The following is a 14,987-nucleotide window of genomic DNA, read 5'->3' as shown; positions in this document are numbered from 1 at the left end:
CATTTTCCAGCACACCTTCAACACATCCACAGGTCTGTGGATTCTCACGCAGTTGCTTTTAGCTGCTGGCATTACACGACAGGCTCTTTTCACTCTTTCCTGTGTCTCCCTCTTACAGACAGCGAGCGCACCTTCTTACACACGTCACATACTGTCACGTCATACGTCACATACTGTCACGTCATACGTCACATACGTATACGTCCTCTCACAGCAGAAAGCGAGGTAGTAGCATGGCTAACGTTAGCTGTGATGCTAGCGCAGCCGCTAAGGTGCGCGCCTGCTCAAGCATCCTCTGCGCACGGCAAATCTATGCCACGCACAAAATCAAATAAAAAAATAAGCGCATAACAATTTTCGACACACGGACACGACAGAGAAAACAGTTTTCGTCATCATTGTTCAAATATTGTAACGTCTGTCGAGAAGCTTATCCCCATTCGGTGCCACACGCCCACACCATCAAAATGCCGAGGCAAACATTTCCACATCAACACCGTATGAAAAAAATAGTGATTTTTTTTAGTTGTCATTTCCCTCTCTGCATGAAAGTTTAAAAGTAGCATATTTTAATGCAGTATGAAGAAGAATGTTTTAATGTAGACACATAGAATCATCATACTGCTGTGATTATATGCATCAAGTGTTCATTCAAGGATAAGGCAAAATATCGAGATATATATCGTGTATCGCAATATGGCCTTAAAATATCGCAATATTAAAAAAAGGCCATATCGCCCAGCCCTAGTTCAATGATGCCATTTCTGTTTGTCATGTATAATTTTGTCTATTTTGTGTTTATCCTTGAATAAACAGGTCAGTTTCTTGTTACCAACCATTGTGTATTATTCAAACTTCCCTAATTCAGCTGGCTAGTTGTTATCAAGAGTACTAAAACCCTTCTCAACATGATTCTGACAACTAAGTAGGCTAAATAACTTTAAACTTTAATACATGCTCGGATAGGCCAGTATCGGTCAGTATCGGTATCGGTCAGTATCGGTATCGGATCGGAAGTGCAAAAACAATATCGGTATCGGATCGGAAGTGCAAAAACCTGGATCGGGACATCCCTAATCATGAGGTGATGATTATTCGGGGAGCGGCTCCACACTGTGTATGGAGACACATACATATACACTTTTCAGCCAGGGGACTAAAAATAAACAGTGTCAGCCAGAGGGGATTTGCATTTGTGATCTGCATTAAAAATCACATGAAAATCACACTAAAATTGTCCGATATTGATCGCTGCCGATCGTTCAACACATCCTTAGATAAATAAGTATTAGCCCTGCAAGTATTTTGGGGATTTTTTTTTTCGACCTTTCAGGTACATTTTAGCTCTGGCCATAACTTTGGTTGTGTTACTTTTTATGGAGTGATTTTTTTCATCCATCCATCCATTTTCTACCGCTTATTCCCTTGGAGGTCGCGGGGGGGCGCTAGAGCCTATCTCAGCTACAATCGGGCGGAAGGCGGGGTACACCCTGGACAATTCGCCACCTCATCGAATGGCCAACACAGATAGACAGACAACATTCACACTCACATTCACACACTCGGGCCAATTTAGTGTTGCCAATCAACCTATCCCCAGGTGCATGTCTTTGGAGGTAGAAGCAAGCCGGAGTACCCGGAGGGAACCCACGCAGTCACGGGGAGAGCATGCAAACTCCACACAGAAAGATCCTGAGCCCGGGATTGAACTCAGGACTACTCAGGACCTTCGTACTGAGAGGCACATGCACTAACCCCTGTTCCATGCTGCCCGCTGCGAGACCATTATTATGAAAAAATGACCGACAGGAAGGCGAGAAACACTTTTGATTTCAACAGACTCTCGCGCCGTACCTTCCATCAAAACTCTAAAGACCGACTGCACAGTTCCTGTCTTCACAATAAAAGCGCTGTTTCATCCTGCCTGCGCTAACAAAATAAGAGTCTCAGAAAGATAGCGTGCACAAGTTTGACGCCAATGTATTTCTTGTAAAGTGTATAAAAATGAGTACGGAAGCTGGACAAATAAAATGCCAAAAACCAACCACTTTCATGTGGTATTGGACAGAAAGGAGGACTTTTTTTCTCCTCCATTTGAAAACGTGGACGTTATCAGCACTACTGTCTGATTCCAATCGATGCAAGTCATCAGAATCAGGTAATGCACCAACTTATATTCTTGTCTTCATGAAAGAAAGGAATCGATATGTGTTAAACATGCTTGTATTATCATTAAACACCTTGAACTGGTTAACAAAAACGTCTCTTTCATAAACAAATCAATATAAATTATTTATATGAATGAGGTAGATCCCTTCGACTTGGTCAATTGAAAAGTACCGTATTTTTCGGACTATAAGTCACAGTTTTTTTTCATAGTTTTCGATAGGGTGCGACTTATACTCAGGAGCGACTTCTGTGTGAAATTATTAACACATTACCGTAAAATATCAAATAATATTATTTAGCTCATTCACGTAAGAGACTAGACGTATAAGATTTCATGGGATTTAGCGATTAGGAGTGACAGATTGTTTGGTAAACGTATAGCATGTTCTATATGTTATAGTTATTTGAATGACTCTTACCATAATATGTTACGTTAACATACCAGGCACGTTCTCAGTTGGTTATTTATGCCTCATATAACGTATTCCGCCTGTTGTTCACTATTCTTTGTATATTTTAAATTGCCTTTCAAATGTCTATTCTTGGTGTTGGGTTTTATCAAATACATTTCCCCAAAAAATGCAACTTATACTCCAGTGCGACTTATATATGTTTTTTTTTCTTCTTTATTATGCATTTTCAACCGGTGCGACTTATACTCCGGAGCGACTTATAGTCCGAAAAATACGGTGTGCGGTCCTCTCCAAGGTTTCTCATAGTCATTCACATCGACGTCCCATTGGGGTTGTTAGTTTTTCCTTGCCCTTATGTGGGCTCTGTAACGCGGATGTCGTTGTGGCTTGTGCAGCCCTTTGAGACACTTGTGATTTAGGGCTATATAAATAAACATTGATTGATTGATTGATATATGAATGAGGTAGATCCCTTCGACTTGGTCAATTGAAAAGTAGCTCGCCTGCAGAAAAAGTTTATATCATTAAAAGTGCTGAACTTAATATTAAGTCACTTGTTCTTAAATGTAATGTTTTCTTTGTTCTAGTATCGGTAACATTGATTGAATCCCTTTTAAATCGATGTTGGATTGATACTTATCTTCCGGAAGGCACAGATCGATATTATTGAAATTTAGGAATATAAATCGAACTACCGATCAATTGTCACACCCCTATAAATGATGTATGCCACATAGGGTTGATGTTAATAATACTGATAATAATCGTAAAAAAAATAATGATTAGAACATATAAAAATATCCTATCTTGTCGATTGCATTGTACCATATGTCCCGGCAAGAAATCTGCGTTCAAAGAACTCCGGCTTATTAGTGATTCCCAGAGCCCAAAAAAAGTCTGCGGGCTATAGAGCGTTTTCTATTCGGGCTCCAGTACTATGGAATGCCCTCCCGGTAACAATTAGAGATGCTACCTCAGTAGAAGCATTTAAGTCCCATCTTAAAACTCATTTGTATACTCTAGCCTTTAAATAGCCCCCCTGTTAGACCAGTTGATCTGCCGTTTCTTTTCTTTTCTCCTCTGCTCCCCTATTCCTTATGGAGGGGGGGGGCACAGGTCCGGTGGCCATGGATGAAGTGCTGGCTGTCCAGAGTCGGGACCCGGGGTGGACCGCTCGCCTGTGCATCGGCTGGGAACATCTCTGCGCTGCTGACCCGTCTCCGCTCGGGATGGTGTCCTGCTGGCCCCACTATGGACTGGACTCTTACTATTATGTTGGATCCACTATGGACTGGACTCTCACAATATTATGTCAGACCCACTCGACATCCATTGCTTTCGGTCTCCCCTAGAGGGGGGGGGGTTACCCACATATGCGGTCCTCTCCAAGGTTTCTCATAGTCATTCACATCGACGTCCCACTGGGGTGAGTTTTTCCTTGCCCTTATGTGGGCTTTGTACCGAGGATGTCGTTGTGGCTTGTGCAGCCCTTTGAGACACTTGTGATTTAGGGCTATATAAATAAACATTGATTGATTGATTGATTGATAAGTCGCTCATGAGTATAAGTCGCACCCCCGGCCAAACTAGGAAAAAAACTGCGACTTATAGTCCGAAAAATACGGTAAATTATATATATGAATGAGGTAGATCCCTTCGACTTGGTTAATTGAAAAGTAGCTCGCCTGCAGAAAAAGTCTATATCATTAAAAGTGCTAAACTTAATATTAAGTCAGTCGTTCTTAAATCTAATGTTTTCTTTGTTCTAGTATCGGTAACATTGATTGAATCCCTTTTAAATCGATGTTGGATTGATACCTATCTTCCGGAAGGCACAGATCGATATTATTGAAATTTAGGAATATAAATCGATCTAACGATCAATTGTCACACCCCTATAAATTATGTATGCCACATAAGGTTGATGTTAATAATACTGATAATAATCGTAAAAATAATAATAATAAGAACATATACAAATACAAATACCGTATTTTTCGGCGTATAAGTCGCACCGGCCGAAAATGCATAATAAAGTAGGAAAAAAACATATATAAGTCGCACTGGAGTATAAGTCGCATTTTTTGGGGAAATGTATTTGATAAAACCCAACACCAAGAATAGACATTTGAAAGGCAATTTAAAATAAATAAAGAATAGTGAACATCAGGCTGAATAAGTGTACGTTATATGAGGCATAAATAACCAACTGAGAACGTGCCTGGTATGTTAACGTAACATATTATGGTAAGAGTCATTCAAATAACTATAACATATAGAACATGCTATACGTTTACCAAACAATCTCTCACTCCTAATTGCTAAATCCCATGAAATCTTATACGTCTAGTCTCTTACGTGAATGAGCTAAATAATATTATTTGATATTTTACGGTAATGTGTTAATAATTGCACACATAAGTCGCTCCTTAGTATAAGTCGCACCTCCGGCCAAACTATGAAAAAAACTGCGACTTATAGTCCGAAAAATACGGTAAATTATATATATGAATGAGGTAGATCCCTTCGACTTGGTTAATTGAAAAGTAGCTCGCCTGCAGAAAAAGTCTATATCATTAAAAGTGCTAAACTTAATATTAAGTCAGTCGTTCTTAAATCTAATGTTTTCTTTGTTCTAGTATCGGTAACATTGATTGAATCCCTTTTAAATCAATGTTGGATCGATACCTATCTTCCGGAAGGCACAGATCGATATTATTGAAATTTAGGAGTATAAATCGAACTAACGATCAATTGTCACACCCCTATAAATTATGTATGCCACATAGGGTTGATGTCAATAATACTGATAATAATCGTAAAAAAAATAATTATAAGAACATATAAAAATACAAATACCGTATTTTTCGGCGTATAAGTCGCACCGGCCGAAAATGCATAATAAAGAAGGAAAAAAACATATAAGTCGCACTGGAGTATAAGTCGCATTTTTTGGGGAAATGTATTTGATAAAACCCAACACCAAGAATAGACATTTGAAAGGCAATTTAAAATAAATAAAGAATAGTGAACAACAGGCTGAATAAGTGTGCGTTATATGAGGCATAAATAACCAACTGAGAACGTGCCTGGTATGTTAACGTAACATATTATGGTAAGAGTCATTCAAATAACTATAACATATAGAACATGCTATACGTTTACCAAACAATCTGTCACTCCTAATTGCTAAATCCGATGAGATCTTATACGTCTAGTCTCTTACGTGAATGAGCTAAATAATATTATTTGATATTTTACGGTAATGTGTTAATAATTGCACACATAAGTCGCTCCTTAGTATAAGTCGCACCCCCAGCCAAACTATGAAAAAAACTGCGACTTATAGTCAGAAAAATACGGTAAATTATATACATGAATGAGGTAGATCCCTTCGACTTGGTTAATTGAAAAGTAGCTCGCCTGCAGAAAAAGTGTGGGCACCCCTGGTCTATATCATTAAAAGTGCTAAACTAAATATTAAGTCAGTCATTCTTAAATCTAATGTTTTCTTTGTTCTAGTATCGGTAACATTGATTGAGTCCCTTTTAAATCGATGTCGGATCGATACCTATCTTCCGGAAGGCACAGATCGATATTATTTAAATTTAGGACTATAAATCGAACTAACGATCAATTGTCACACCCCTATAAATTATGTATGCCACATAGGGTGGATGTTAATAATACTGATAATAATCGTAAAAAAAAAAGTTATAAGAACATATAAAAATACAAATAATAAGAATTATTATTATCTAAAATGGTCATGAGATTTAGGTTATAACCGAAGGGACAAGATCACGGGTACAAGCGGCCGAAATGAGTTTCCTCCGCCGGGTGGCGGGGCTCTCCCTTAGAGATAGGTTGAGAGAGAGAGGTCCCGCAGCCTCCGAAGCAGAACCTCCAGGTTCTGTAACAGCTTCTTCCCTCAGGCCGTAAGACTCTTGAACACATCATAATTCAATTATCCCCTCAACTCCCCCCAAAATGGATTAACTCGCTGGAATAAAAAAGACAATATAACATACATCCATAAACGTGGACGCATCTGAAAAAGTGCAATATATTTATCTGTACAGTAACCTATTTATTTATTTATTTATATATGCACCTTATTGCTTTTTTATCCTGCACTAACATGAGCTTATGTAACGAAATGTCGTTCTTATCTGTACTGTAAAGTTCACATTTGAATGACAATTAAAAGGAAGTCTAGGTCTAAGAAGCTCTGCCATCCAGAGGGAGGTCAAAGTAAAGCCGCTGCTCCTCCACATTGAGAGGAGCCAGATGAGGTGGTTCGGGCATCTGGTGAGGATGCCACCCGAACGCCTCCCTAGGGAGGTGTTTAGGGCACGTCCGACCGGTAGGAGGCCACGGGGAAGACCCAGGACACGTTGGGAAGACTATGTCTCCCGGCTGGCCTGGGAACGCATCGGGATCCCCCGGGAAGAGCTGGACGAAGTGGCCGGGGAGAGGGAAGTCTGGGCTTCCCTGCTTAGGCTGCTGCCCCCGCGACCCGACCTCGGATAAGCGGAAGAAGATGGATGGATGGATGGAGTTATCAAAAACCTGAATTGTAACTACAGAGCTGCTTTCACAATAACAAGGAATCCATTAGTTTTGTTCTCTACGTCTTTTTTTCCCCACAATGATGATATACGGCCAGAGGGGAAGAAAGGGGACATATGAATACAGCATTGAGCAGATATGTTCCTTGAGGACTGAGCTATGTAGATCACGGCCCCGGGGACTGCATGGACGGATCGAGCCCCCAGAAACAGCGAGGAGGGTGAATGCACAATAAGAAATACCAAACACACAATTTAAAAAAATATATATATAGGATGAAAGTAGCTCAGCTTGAAATGCACTTGATGAAAATATATGAATAATCTATATATCTATGAGGGGTAACACCATGCAGACAGTTTTCCTGCACTACGGTGCCCCAATGGGGACAACTTTCAACCAAGCCTACACACACATGAATATAAACATGCATACATAAACATAGCCTAATTAAGTGTCACTACAAACACATATCTACACACACTTGGCCTGTTTTCCTTTCTGCAGCCCACCAGTGAGATATATATATATATAGAAAGAAAAAAAAGCCATTTGCATGTATTCAATGACGATTACACAAAAAAATGTGTGAGAAATTCCACGCTCACGCAAAGGTGCGAGCGTCACGTTTTTCCCCGTGCGCGGGTTCATGCATGTGCAAACGTGCACGGTTAGTCGCGGCACATATATTCCAATCACGGATGCTTGTGCTTCCCTTGTGAAGGTGCGCAGCTGCAAGGGGCAAATTGCAGGGGGGGGGGGGGGGGACCCAAAAAACAAGAGCGGTTAATGTTTTTTTTTTCCTCAAGAAAAATAAGATGAAAGGCAAATAAGGGGAAACAACACCACACCCCGAACATCAAAATGTGCCACATTAATAACACAACAGCTTCATGGCAATACTCACCGATGACGCTAAAAGAAGGCAGCACCCATGATGTATGACAATATTCTGCACGTATGACAATATTTACCATGTATGTGAATATTACAGTGCTCTGGTCTGGTCTTCATCCGTCCGCTGCGTCTCTTAGGAATAGAATAAATCCTTGTTTTTTTGTCCGACGTACAGTCCATAGGAAAAAAAAGCAGCAAACGCTAAAAAAAAAAAAAAAAAAAAAGAAGGGGGAAGAAGAAAGAGCACAAATGATGGATTGCAATGAAATGAAAGGAATTCCACACACGGGTTGCTTAAATCCACGTCCACGTTTGACGCACAAGCGTCTACTTGATAATGGCGCTGATGCTGAAGATGAAGGATTCCTAACCTTCCTCCCCCAACCCCCAACATCATCATCATCGTCACCGCCAACGCTGTAGCACGTCCAACATTACAATTGTGTGGGGACATAGATAAAAAATGTGTATTATTTAAAATAAACAATAAAAAAAAACACGTTTTTGCCGAATAGCCTGCTTACCATCGACATTACGCGAAATGTATCAACATTTTCGTAGAGAACAAATTCCTACTTTGAGTTGAACAAAGACGATATATCCACGTACAAAATCATTAAAACACTGACATTTATTGGTTGTATATGTAGCGTTGTTGTTGTTGTTGTTGTGACAAATAACGTAAGAATACCGTAGCAATTTCCAAGGCTAAAAGTTAGCTATGTTTCGCTAAGCTAAGGTGTTGACTATTGATTCATTGACCAAATATCGTAAGATATATTTGAATTGTAAATATTTGACACCCTGTTAAAGTTATTAGGGTGTCAAATATTACAATTCGTCGGTGTTACACGGGTTTAAAATGAGCTTTAATGGCAAAAAGTGGGATTTTTGGAAACAAGCTAGCTTACCTGATACACTTCCATTTTGGGGACCCATAATTGGACTATGCTACACACATATATATATATATATATATATATATATATATATATATATATATATATATATATATATATATATATATATATATATATATATATATATATATATATATATATATATATATATATATATATATATGTATATATATATATATATATAAATCCATCCATAAATATATTTATAAATAGTAATGACAAAAAATTATCGCATTTATCGTGTATAAATGCTGACTAATCACGCATATATGTATATATATTGCGCAGTATATATCTACATAAATATATTAATATATATAATATAATATAATCATAAATAAAATATGTATAAGTATATATATACACACACACATATACATATATATATATATATATTTATATATATATATATATATATATATATATATATATATATGCGGTAGAAAATTGATGGATGGATGGATGGATGGATGGATATATATATATATATATATATATATATATATATATATATATATATATATATATACATACATTAGGGGTGTGAAGAAAAAAATCGATTCAAATTCGAATCACGATTCTCACGTTCTCATTTAAAAAAAATCAATTTATTTGTTTATTTCTTTTTTTTTCTTTTTTAATTAATCAATCCAACAAAACAATACACAGCAATACCATAACAATGCAATCCAATTCCAAAAGCAAACACAACCCAGCAACACTCAGAACTGCAATAAACAGAGCAATTGAGAGGAGACACAAACACGACACAGAACAAACCAAAAGTAGTGAAACAAAAATGAATATTATCAACAACAGTATCAATATTAGTTACAATTTCAACAAAGCAGTGATTAAAAATCCATCCATCCATCCATCCATTTCTACCGCTTATTCCCTTTGGGGTCGCGGGGGGCGCTGGAGCCTATCTCAGCTACAATCGGGCGGAAGGCGGGGTACACCCTAGACAAGTCGCCACCTCATCGCAGTGATTAAAAATCCCTCATTGACATTATCATTAGACATTTATAAAAAAAAAAAAAAAAAAGAACAATAGTGTTACAGTGGCTTACACTTGCATCGCATCTCATAAGCTTGACAACACACTGTGTCCAATATTTTCACAAAGATAACATAAGTCATATTTTTGGTTCAATCAATAGTTAAAACAAATTTACATTATTGCAATCAGTTGATAAAACATTGTCCTTTACAATTATAAAAGCTTTTTACAAAAATCTACTACTCTGCTTGCATGTCAGCAGACTGGGGTAGATCCTGCTGAAATCCTATGTATTGAATGAATAGAGAATTGTTTTGAATCGGGAAAATATCGTTTTTGAATCGAGAATCGCGTTGAATCGAGAAAAAAAACGATTTTGAATCGAATCTTGACCCCAAGAATTGATATTGAATCGAATCGTGGGACACCCAAAGATTTGCAGCCCTAATATATACACATATATATTCATACATATATATATATATATATATATATAAATATATATATATATATATATATATTATATATATATACAGTACATATATATATATATATATATACACACATATATATACATACATATATACAGTCGCGATCAAAAGTTTACATACATTTGTAAAGAACATAATGTCACGGCTGTCTTGAGTTTCCAATAATTTGACATCACATGGACAAAGATAAGACCTTCTGGAGGAAAGTTCTGTGGTCAGATGAAACAAAAATGGAGCTGTTTGGCCACAATACCCAGCAATATGTTTGGAGGAGAAAGGGTGAGGCCTTTAATCCCAGGAACACCAGGCCTACCGTCAAGCATGGTGGTGGTAGTATTATGCTCTGGGCTTGTTTTGCTGCCAATGGAACTGGTGGTTTAAATGGGACAATGAAAAAGGAGGATTACCTCCAAATTCTTCAGGACAACCTAAAATCATCAGCACGGAGGTTGGATCTTGGGTGCAGTTGGGTGTTCCAACAGGACAATGACCCCAAACACACGTCAAAAGTGGTAAAGGAATGGCTAAATCCGGCTAGAATGAAGGTTTTATAATGGCCTTCCAAAAGTCCTGACTTAAACATGTGGACAATGCTGAAGAAACAAGTCCATGTCAGAAAACCAACAAATTTAGCTGAATGGCACCAATTTTGTCAAGAGGAGTGGTCAAAAATTCAAGCAGAAGCTTGTGGATGGCTACCAAAAGCGCCTTATTGCAGTGAAACTTGCCAAGGGACATGTAAGCAAATATTAACGTTGCTGTATGTATACTTTTGATCCAGCACATTTGCTCACATTTTCAGTAGACCCATAATAAATTCATAAAAGAACCAAACTTCATGAATGTTTTTTGTGACCAACAAGTAAGTGCTCCAATCACTCTATCACAAAAAAATAAGAGTTGTAGAAATTATTGGAAATTCAAGACAGCCATGACATTATGTTCTTTACAAGTGTATGTCAACTTTTCACCACGACTGCATATACACATATATATATATATATATATATATATATATATATATATATATATATATTTATAAGTAGTATATGTACATTAATGACAAAAATTATCGCAATTATCACGTATAAATGCTGACTAATCATGCATATACAGGTAAAAGCCAGTAAATTAGAATATTTTGAAAAACTTGATTTATTTCAGTAATTGCATTCAGAAGGTGTAACTTGTACATTATATTTATTCATTGCACACAGACTGATGCATTCAAATGTTTATTTCATTTAATTTTGATGATTTGAAGTGGCAACAAATGAAAATCCAAAATTCCGTGTGTCACAAAATTTGAATATTACTTAAGGCTAATACAAAAAAGGGATTTTTAGAAATGTTGGCCAACTGAAAAGTATGAAAATGAAAAATATGAGCATGTACAATACTCAATACTTGGTTGGAGCTCCTTTGCCTCAATTACTGCGTTAATGCGGCGTGGCATGGAGTCGATGAGTTTCTGGCACTGCTCAGGTGTTATGAGAGCCCAGGTTGCTCTGATAGTGGCCTTCAACTCTTCTGCGTTTTTGGGTCTGGCATTCTGCATCTTCCTTTTCACAATACCCCACAGATTTTCTATGGGGCTAAGGTCAGGGGAGTTGGCGGGCCAATTTAGAACAGAAATACCATGGTCCGTAAACCAGGCACGGGTAGATTTTGCGCTGTGTGCAGGCGCCAAGTCCTGTTGGAACTTGAAATCTCCATCTCCATAGAGCAGGTCAGCAGCAGGAAGCATGAAGTGCTCTAAAACTTGCTGGTAGACGGCTGCGTTGACCCTGGATCTCAGGAAACAGAGTGAACCGACACCAGCAGATGACATGGCACCCCAAACCATCACCCAACCATGCAAATTTTGCATTTCCTTTGGAAATCGAGGTCCCAGAGTCTGGAGGAAGACAGGAGAGGCACAGGATCCACGTTGCCTGAAGTCTAGTGTAAAGTTTCCACCATCAGTGATGGTTTGGGGTGCCATGTCATCTGCTGGTGTCGGTCCACTCTGTTTCCTGAGATCCAGGGTCAACGCAGCCGTCTACCAGCAAGTTTTAGAGCACTTCATGCTTCCTGCTGCTGACCTGCTCTATGGAGATGGAGATTTCAAGTTCCAACAGGACTTGGCGCCTGCACACAGCGCAAAATCTACCCGTGCCTGGTTTACGGACCATGGTATTTCTGTTCTAAATTGGCCTGCCAACTCCCCTGACCTTAGCCCCATAGAAAATCTGTGGGGTATTGTGAAAAGGAAGATGCAGAATGCCAGACCCAAAAACGCAGAAGAGTTGAAGGCCACTATCAGAGCAACCTGGGCTCTCATAACACCTGAGCAGTGCCAGAAACTCATCGACTCCATGCCACGCCGCATTAACGCAGTAATTGAGGCAAAAGGAGCTCCAACCAAGTATTGAGTATTGTACATGCTCATATTTTTCATTTTCATACTTTTCAGTTGGCCAACATTTCTAAAAGTCCCTTTTTTGTATTAGCCTTAAGTAATATTCTAATTTTGTGACACACGGAATTTTGGATTTTCATTTGTTGCCACTTCAAATCATCAAAATTAAATGAAATAAACATTTGAATGCATCAGTCTGTGTGCAATGACTAAATATAATGTACAAGTTACACCTTTTGAATGCAATTACTGAAATAAATCAAGTTTTTCAAAATATTCTAATTTACTGGCTTTTACCTGTATGTATATATTTATATTGCGCAGTATATGTATATAAATAAATATATTAATATATATAATATAATAATAAATAAAATATTTATAAGTATATATACACACACACACACACACTCACATATATATATATATATATATATATATATATATATATATATATACTGTATATATAAGGGCTGTCAAAACATACCTTTTTAAATCAAATTGTTCACATTTTGTAATTTGGATAAATCATGATTAATCACAGGTGTATATAAATAAATATATCAATATATATAATATAAATATAAATAAAATATTTATAAGTATATATATACACACACACACATGTATGTATATATATATATATATATATATATATATATATATATATATATATATATAAGGGCTGTCAAAACATACCTTTTTAAATCAAATTGTTCACATTTTGTAATTTGGATAAATCATGCTTAATCACAGGTGATTAATCTCTTGCACAATTAAAATTAGCTTAAAATAGACCCCAATATTTGTACACAAATGCAATTTTATTGTCAGAATGTCATTCAGGAAAGTTTTACCTGAATGCATGTCATTTATTTGCACAAAACTTGGGAACAGTTTTATCTACAGTTCTTTCAGGCTGTATTTTGGAGTGAAATTTGCCAGTCGGAGTCTCCTCACTCATGTCAGTATGCATTGATGTAAATACTGACCGTATAGCAGGTAAGGTGAAAGAGCTTGTACGGTCAAAATAAATTGCATGATTAATCTAAGTGTGTTGTGTGTGACAATCAGTGGTACTTTAACTTTTTTATATTACGTGTGTACCGGTATATATACACACATACATTGGCCTAGTGGTTAGAGTGTCCGCCCTGAGATCGGTAGGTCGTGAGTTCAAACCCCGGCCTAGTCATACCAAAGACTATAAAAATGGGACCCATTACCTCCCTGCTTGGCACTCAGCCTCAAGGGTTGGAATTACATCACCAAAATGATTCCCGGGCACGCCCACCACTGCTGCTCACTGCTCCCCTCACCTCCCAGGGGGGTGATGGGTCAAATGCATAGAATAATCTCACCACACCTAGTGTGTGTGTGACAATAATTGGTACTTTAACTTTTAACTTGAAAGCCTTTTCAACCTTTATTCAATTGAATGGACTGCAAAGACAAGATACTTAACGTTCGAACTGGAAAACTTTACTTTTTGCAAATATTAGCTCATTTGGAATTTGATGCCTGCAACATGTTTCAAAAAAGCTGGCACAAGTGGCAAAAAAGACTGAGAAAGTTGAGGAACGCTCATCAAACACTTATTTGGAACATCCCACAGGTGAACAGGCTAATTGGGAACAGGTGGGTGCCATGATTGGGTATAAAAGCAGCTTGCATGAAATGCTCAGTCATTCACAAACAAGGACGGGGCGAGGGTCACCACTTTGTGAACAAATTGTCGAACAGTTTAACAACACTTGTCAACGAGCTATTGCAAGGAATTTAGGGATTTCATCAAAAGGTTCAGAGAATCTGGAGAAATCACTGCACGTAAACGATAATATTACGGACCTTTCATCCCTCAGGCGGTACTGCATCAAAAAGCGACATCAGTGTGTGAAGGATATCACCACGTGGGCTCAGGAACACTTCAGAAAACCACTGTCAGTAACTACAGTTCGTCACTACATCTGTAAGTGCAAGTTAAAACTCTATTATGCAAAGCGAAAGCCATTTATCAACAACACCCAGAAACGCTGCCGGCTTTGCTGGGCCCGAGCTCATCTATACATTTCAAATTGTTTTTGGAAACTGAACGTTGTGTCCTCCGGACCAAAGAGGAAA

The 14,987-nt window shown here is 37.8% G+C and overlaps 1 protein-coding gene across 6 annotated transcripts in view; it reads right to left on the bottom strand.

The window, feature by feature from the left end:
- Positions 1-8,425, bottom strand: part of nlgn1 (neuroligin 1) — an 82,175-nt gene extending 73,750 nt beyond the window's left edge. For 5 of the 6 annotated variants that reach the window (XM_061976058.1, XM_061976061.1, XM_061976060.1 and 2 more), the window contains exon 1: positions 8,062-8,425. Coding sequence is in view for 1 of the 6 variants with exons in the window: in XM_061976063.1 (XP_061832047.1) it covers positions 8,062-8,131 (70 nt within the window). In the remaining 5 variants the exon portion in view is untranslated. The remainder of the gene's footprint in view (positions 1-8,061) is intronic. The other variant, XM_061976059.1, reaches the window with a different exon arrangement.
- Between the last annotated feature and the right edge of the window lie 6,562 nt (positions 8,426-14,987).

The sequence above is a fragment of the Nerophis lumbriciformis genome, linkage group LG14 (genome assembly GCF_033978685.3).
Source record: "Nerophis lumbriciformis linkage group LG14, RoL_Nlum_v2.1, whole genome shotgun sequence".
Lineage (NCBI taxonomy): Eukaryota > Metazoa > Chordata > Actinopteri > Syngnathiformes > Syngnathidae > Nerophis > Nerophis lumbriciformis.
The sequence above is the reverse complement of the archived record's forward strand: the minus strand, read 5'-3'. Positions and strand labels throughout refer to the sequence as shown.